The 7,473-nt window shown below is 44.0% G+C and overlaps 1 protein-coding gene across 1 annotated transcript in view; it reads left to right on the forward strand.

Annotated features, from left to right (window-relative positions):
* Positions 1 to 6,845, forward strand: part of anos1b (anosmin 1b) — a 31,091-nt gene extending 24,246 nt beyond the window's left edge. The window contains exons 9-15 of the mRNA XM_084473024.1: positions 2,069 to 2,207; positions 3,847 to 4,092; positions 5,034 to 5,128; positions 5,689 to 5,851; positions 6,108 to 6,349; positions 6,517 to 6,660; positions 6,784 to 6,845. Coding sequence (XP_084329150.1) covers positions 2,069 to 2,207; positions 3,847 to 4,092; positions 5,034 to 5,128; positions 5,689 to 5,851; positions 6,108 to 6,349; positions 6,517 to 6,660 — 1,029 coding nt within the window. The 3' untranslated portion in view covers positions 6,784 to 6,845. The remainder of the gene's footprint in view (positions 1 to 2,068; positions 2,208 to 3,846; positions 4,093 to 5,033; positions 5,129 to 5,688; positions 5,852 to 6,107; positions 6,350 to 6,516; positions 6,661 to 6,783) is intronic.
* Positions 6,846 to 7,473: the final 628 nt, after the last annotated feature.

Consider the following 7,473-nt stretch of genomic DNA (forward strand, 5'->3'; position numbering starts at 1 on the left):
GCCTGGCGCATTTCATTTTTGAGGTCCCTGGCAACCATAGGGCACAGATGGCAACCTCCCCCATGTGTTTTCAGTATGTAGAAACGTGAGTGACGAGCCATTATCTGTGTGCTACGTCACCGTATTAGCGCGCAGGTCTGGCTTTGCTATGGTAACGTATCAACGCGGCTGTGCAGCTTGACTGACAACATAATTCCAACGCTTTTCAGGGTTAGCATAATGTGTTTAACCCGCGCCAAAGCATCTGGAAATACATTGACGGTATGCCAATCACCACCACCATGGCTACAGTGCCATAACATATCGGCTATCAGGGTAGGAACATTTAAAAGAGAAGATGGCTGAGTTTGTGCAGCTTGGTGTTAGCTTGGTTATCTGGATGCGAGTCATGGAACATTCCCATCTTTCACAGCTTTCATGTGGTTGGAGGCAGGGAGCACAATGTGTACCCTGCATGGCTGAGGTGAAATGTGTTCAAAATGAAAAGAGAGAATACTCCATCAAAAGCAAACCTTAATGTTCTTTCTAATATAGATTAATTGTTACCAAGAAGCAAATTCATGGTTTTGCTTGTTTCAATGACTTGAAACAAAAATGCAAGCACTACAACAACGACAACTTAAAACATGTGACGACGAGAGAAAGAACCATTCACAGTTTTTTTATAATACACATGACTGGTGCCCATTACCTCCTCACCATGCTGGTCCCGTTTGTCTCAAAGTCACTCAGGCCATGTCCTGATTAGAGACCCCCAAAAGTCATGTAAACATTTCAAGTCAAACACAGCACCACAAAAAAGGAGACCTGTTCTTGGTTCAAGGCGGGTGTTTTGTTTAAAGCATAGTGCTCTGGTGGTGGGCTCATCCTGAACACTGATGGACATCACAGACGTAGCCTGGTGGAGCCCTTTATCTCCAGTGTGCTCTTGTGTTCTGCTTGGCTAGAAGGCCTGGAATTTAAATGACCTACCCCCACCACCACCACCACCACCAACACCACTATAACGAGTGTCTGCGGTTGCATGGTGGTACGGTAGAAGCGGCCAGGGCATCGCAACAGGTTGGATCTGGAAGAACAACACTGTTCCACTCTGTGACCAGGGTTAGGCCTCTCGCGTGCGATAGCATCCAAAGTTCCACAGATTCTTCTGGCCCCGGCCCCTGGATAGTACAGGCACGCACGGAGACCCAGAGCACCGCAGGTTGGCAGGGGGGGGGAACATTGAGTTGGCCTATGTGCGGGGGAAACATAGAATGTTAAATATGGAAATATATATTCAAATGAGGAAAATCCCACACCAGATATGTCTCCCTCGGTTGAAATCACTTTTTTCTCAGGGGAAATCGCATGCAATTCCATGCTGACATTTACTCTTTATTTCTTTTGTTCTCTCTCTCGCTCTCTCTTTCTCTCTCACGCTGTCTCGCTCTCTCGCCTATATGTTTTGTCTGTCTTAAGGGTAATGAAATTCAACACAACCCAATTTAGTTTGGAGGTCACAGAGAAATTCACACACACACACACACACACACACACACACACACACACACACACACAATCACATTCTGGTTTGTTATCATCCAGGCATCTCTCTGTTGTGACTGGTCGTGATCCAGACAGATGGACGTATCTGATTGACTAAGAGCCTGTTAATGAGCTGTCAATCAAAGAGCAGACTAATGGAGAACAGCTCAGGCCCCTTCACTCGACAGATGATGAGGATGATAATGAGGATGAGGATGGCCATGGTGGAGATGAGGGCTGTGAAGAGTAATAGTTTTGACAAAGGGAAAACAAAAGAGATTTAGTTAAATTACAACAATATAAATAAAATTCAAATGGTTTGTATGTGTCCTAATATACTATTCATGCATGTATAGGCACATGAATGTGTTATGTTAATCTAATGTGTTATGTGTTAGTTGTGCATCTCCGGGTTACCATACTCCATATGTGGGCTTCCACTGGTCAACAAGGTCAAGGGTATACTGATATGTGTGTGCTTGTGCGTGTGTTTGTATGTGTGATTGATGCTGTATTCTAATGTCCTGTTCTCGTCCTCCAGGCCCAGTGTGAGCTCTGGCTGCAGGGTCTGAGTCCTGCTACGTCTTACTCCCTGTCTGTTCAAACCGTCAACTACTGGGGCCAAAAGAGACTGAAAAGTCCCAGATCCCAAATTACGTTTACCACTATAAGTGATACAGGTGAGAATACATTTTTACTTGCACACATTCTACCTCTTTCTCTGTCGATGTTATCCTTTTTAAAGTCTGTCCCCTGCGTTTATGTAAGATCACAATCTGCAAGACATTAAGGGACGGGCACATAAAGTTTTATCACATATATTGGTGCAATGAGCTGTTCAGTACACCAGTAAATAGTTGTAAATAGTCAAGCAGAGGCTCAGTCTGAGCCTCTGCTTGACTATTAACTACAATAAACACAATACGTTTCTTATTTATTCAGTCCTTCTTATTTTTGTACTTAAAGGTATATACAGAAATGGGACTTAAGCGCGGTTCAAGCTCGGCTCTTAATTGCCGGCCTTGATTCAATTTGGGTCCAAGAATGCAAAGCTCTGTGCCTTGTATTCCTGGTCAATTCCTGGCACCTCCCCCCCCGCCCCCAGCAGAGTCCACCACAGAGAAGAAAGGATTCCTCCAGATCCACACTTGCAGCCCATTACCATGTTTTCCGGGCCTACTGTATGCGGCGGTGGTTTTCTGTTCAATTGGTTTAGCTTTAAGGGGAAGCACCTGATACAGAGCTGTTTACACTAGGCTCCGGGCAGGCTAACGTGCGATGCTCAAGCGTCTGATGTTATGATGAAACCAGATGGCCAGGGCCCACATAGTGACTCCTGTAACTACTGAGCCCCCCCTCCCCCCGGGCCGGCCTAGCTCAAAGAGAGCGGTGTAGCATGTTGTCACGATGTTCACTTAACTAGCATCGCTGTTAATAAATACTGCATGCTGCACCACGGCGTGTGTTTTTATGGTTGACACAGTCGTTAATCATTCGTTTGATTAAACGGTTCATGAGAAACTGCTGTATTTACTTCCTGTTTGGTATCTGCAGCTGCACAGTAAAATACACACACAAATGTATACACACACACACGCACACACACACACACACACACACACACACACACGCACACACAGTGTGAAGTGTGTGAATAGCCAGTCTTAATGCTGAGCAAGGTAGCAGACGTATTTATGTTTATGTTTATATTTATATCATATGGTCAGCCCAGCGGTGGAATGTTGGTCAGCTGCAATATCATTATGAGACCACGTAACCACAATTATACATGGAAAGTATTCTGGATTACTTTTTACATATTAAATGGTTGTGCCAAACAGCATTTATCCATTTTAATCCATTGTTCCCAAATACTCACTTACTTTCAAGGAGTCGTTTTTTATAGCCACACGAACATCGCCATTAAATCAAGCATAGCTGATAAGTGCTGTCAACCTATTTTGGCCTACTTCAGGCAGTCACACAGTCTCGAGTTATAAGTGCAGAAGATACATGCAGGCACTCTGACATATGTGCCTCAAGCTTCACCTTATTGGCGCTCCGAGCACCTGTACTATAGGAGCTAGGGGCTGGAAAAGGAGCAGGTTGTAGTGAGGTTGTAACTCATGTCCCACCCACAGTGCCCTCTTTACACTACAGCTGACTGGAAATCTCAATTCTTGACAGGCCATTTTCACCCAAACAATAGAGCATTACTAAACTCTCACAATGCGTGTCATTTGCTTTAGCCAATACGCGGTGACTTAGTGCCCTTATTTCAGTGTTTTATTTGACGTCTCTACGTCGGCCTTCCTCTAGAATCCCCTTCGCCGGACTCTGCCAAAGACTTCTCCAACGAGCTCCCGTTTTCCTCCTCTTCCTCCTTCCACCCCTCCTCCTCCTCCTCCTCCTCCTCCACTGACCTCCCCGTCTCCTCCTCCCCGCGGCCGGGACCCGCCCACCCCCCAGCCGTCGCCCCGGGTGACCTGCGTCTGGAGGCCGCTGCCCCTCACTTCCACAACAGCCAGCTGCAGGTCAAGGTGTTCTGGAAGTGGCTTCACCCAGGTGAGCATTTCCATGGCAACTGCCGTTGTATTACCTGTGAACGCACACTGGGAAAAGGGGGAGAGAGAGAGAGGGAGAGAGCGTCATAGAGCTTGTGCCGGTGCTTGCACTTTGATTTAGCCCTGTGCTGCGATTGTGAAGCGGTCCGATGAATAAAAGCGGAGAGGAAACCAAAAATGACTCACGGATACAGAAGTAGTTACTGACAACTCCACAACTCCCTGTCCTCGTTCGTACCAGACCGATGGAGTCCCAGCAGTTACCCCAAGGAGTCTCATCATTGATGGAATGGGCTCCCTTCCATATGTACTTACTAATATTACTAAATATTAAATAGGATATTGTTTTCACTAAATAACCATTAATGGGATGAAAAAGTGTCCCTTCCTCACTCTGAACCATTTCAAGATAAGTGTAGTCATTTAGATGATTTAGAGCCTGAGAACATTACACATGCAAACCGACAGTGAAAGAAGAAGAAGACCGGGAATCAGGCAGATAGTACAGACAGACACAGAGTAGCTGTCATATTCTCTTAGAATCCTTCAGTGGAGAATCTGCTCCCTCAGCACTCTCCCGAGCTGATGCTGGAAACTCCTATGTGCAGGTCTGATTGGCTAGCACAGGCCAACATAGGAGCTTCTTATTGGCTGTTATCTGGGTGAGACGCAATGAGACGCCAAGTTTAATTTAATAACAACCAAAGACAAAATAACCAGTAACAGATGTTAGTAGAGTGATAATAAGTGTGTGTGTGTGTGTTATAATAATAATGTATTATTAATGTATTATAATAATAATGTATTATTATTAATTATTATTATGTTTAATTTGTGCATATGTGTGTAATCAAATAAATGCAACAATCTAATTACAAATGTAAACAAAGCCACAACGACGCAGTGTATTTCTTATACGAGCTCACTGCTGTTGTTTAACAGGCAGACACAGACACTCTGGCCCATATGTCCTGCGGTGGAGTCCACATGCCTGTGGTACTAATGTTACTAGCACTGAGAAAACAGCCAGTATACAGGTATGTCAACCCTACACCAGCGTGCGGTCGCTCTCTCTCCCTGTGTGTGTGCGTGCTTGCGTGTGTGCCTCTGCGTGTGTTTTTTCACGCATGATGGATCGGCTTTCATCATTCTTATTCTCATTTCTGTCTGGAATGCATTCAACTATTAAACTGTCTTCCTTTCCGTAGCTCTCTCTCTATCTCAATACTTCCCTGACATAAGCCCACCCCCTCCCCTCTCCCTCTCTCACTATCTCTCCCTCTCTGTCACCTGTTTTTCCTCTTTGCCAGAATCTTAACTGTCAATGCTGTCTGCCTGTCTTTTGTTCAAACTTCTAGCTTCTATATTTAAAATAGGATTAACCCTTTTTAGTTGCCATTCATTCATGCATGCATCACTTAAAATACAGACTTTGGAGATGTTATCATAATACATTATCATTGTTATCCAACTCTCTCTCTCTTTGTCTGTCTGTCTGTGTGTCTGTCTGTCTGTCTGTCTGTGTGTCTGTCTGTCTGTCTGTCTGTCTGTGTGTCTGTATGTCTGTCTCTCGCTCTCGCTCTCGTTCATTCTAAAGGGCACCCATCACACCATCACTGGCCTGCTGTTCTCCTGTAAGTACCAGGTTACCGTGACAACAGAGGAGGCCCTGGGGTCAGAGGCTGTTGCTTGGGTTACGACCCCGGTTTGCTCCTCTCTCAAGGTCAGAGGAGATCAAACCTCGCCCTGTGGCGCAGAGGGTAACCACACACTCACACACACAAATGCACACGGCCATCAGTTAAATATGAAATGCATTTATGTAAAAGTATACTTTACACTGTACATTACAGGGATTTGACTAGCTCCAAATTGTACTTTTGTTTAACTTAAGCATCCCTTTGTTGTCATGTCCAATATAATGCTATGATTAAGTCTTGTTCAGCAAATCAATACATAGATATTCCAGATTAAAAATCAAAGTAACCCTTTGCGTGTGCCTCTGTTTTGTGTTAGAGCGCCCCCTGGCCAGCCGGAAGGTAGTACTGCGCCCAGAGCGGCTTAACGCCGATTTCCAACAACTCAACAGGACCCTTCTCACCACGTTCCGTTGGAGGCTTTCCCAGAATGCAGTGGAGCATGCAGCAATCGAGGGGTTTCAATTCACGTGGAAGCAGCTGACCCCACCCTCAGGCGTTTTCATGGCAACCGAGGGTCAGGAAGAGACACTAATTTCCCAGTCCCAGACAGTGGCTCCGGTAAGAGAAAGAGCTGAATTATTTTATTTTGGATTCACTATTATTCTCAATTGCAACTTGACAATCACCAATTGACTTTTATCAATTGACTTTTAAAATATCACAATCTCTAAAATATAAAGATGGAAACGTGTGTGTGTGTGTTATCTCTGTCCCTCTCCTACCAGTCCCAGCGGTCAGTGACGGTGTACAACCTCCAGGCAGACACTATTTATCAGCTGCAGCTCCAAATTCTGACAGCAGAAGGGGTCAACAGCGCCTCAATCTCCAAGACCATACACACACCGGCTATCAATGAAACACTACTATAGGTATTAATGCTGCTTACAAGCACACACCGCAGTTAAGAGGTTTTGGTTAGGTTATAATTATAATATTAATAATTTTCAAATTTTCAGAAGAAATGTAATTCAAATTTTTGTTTTGTCTTTCAGGTATTGTTCCAAACTTACCAGCCGTTGTCCACTACATTACTCAAGTCTCTCTCTCTCTCTCTCTCTCTCTCTCCCTCTCTTTTCTCTCCCTCTCTCATTCTCATCTCTCTCTCCATCCTTCTCTCTCTGTCTGTCATGTCATAAGCAGAGTGAAGAAAAATGTGACCAAAACTGTCATGAATAAAAAAGCTGCTTTCTGTCTGGAAAGCTTTCTTACATCCGATGCCAATATCCAACAGTTATTTCATACTGCCATACTTCTAGATTTGTACTGTAGAATACAAATGTATTTGAATCATTGTCCGTCAGCTGTTAAGGCTGAGATTGTAAATATTTATTTTGAGGTGATCAAATGGTATCACTGGAGAGACCATTGGTTCTTGCCAAAAGATCATCTTGCTTTCTTTTTTGATCAAGCTAATTTGAATATTGCATTGCGTATGTGTTTTAGGGGGCAAAGTCCCACTAACTCAATTGTAATTTGAATGTAATTAAAAGAACAGCTATGTGCAAAGCCAGTGATTCCCAATGTGAAGTGTAAGGACCTTTGTCATGTGTACAGAAAAAAAACAATTAACATATATCACTTTTTTATATAACTAAACTGGCTTGCTATCCTATTTTTCTGACAATAAATGTTGGATGAGCCCTCAAATACCAAACTGGTACACTGAAACCCAAATGTTATTC

The sequence above is a fragment of the Micromesistius poutassou genome, assembly GCF_964030765.1.
Source record: "Micromesistius poutassou genome assembly, chromosome: 9".
Taxonomy (NCBI): domain Eukaryota; kingdom Metazoa; phylum Chordata; class Actinopteri; order Gadiformes; family Gadidae; genus Micromesistius; species Micromesistius poutassou.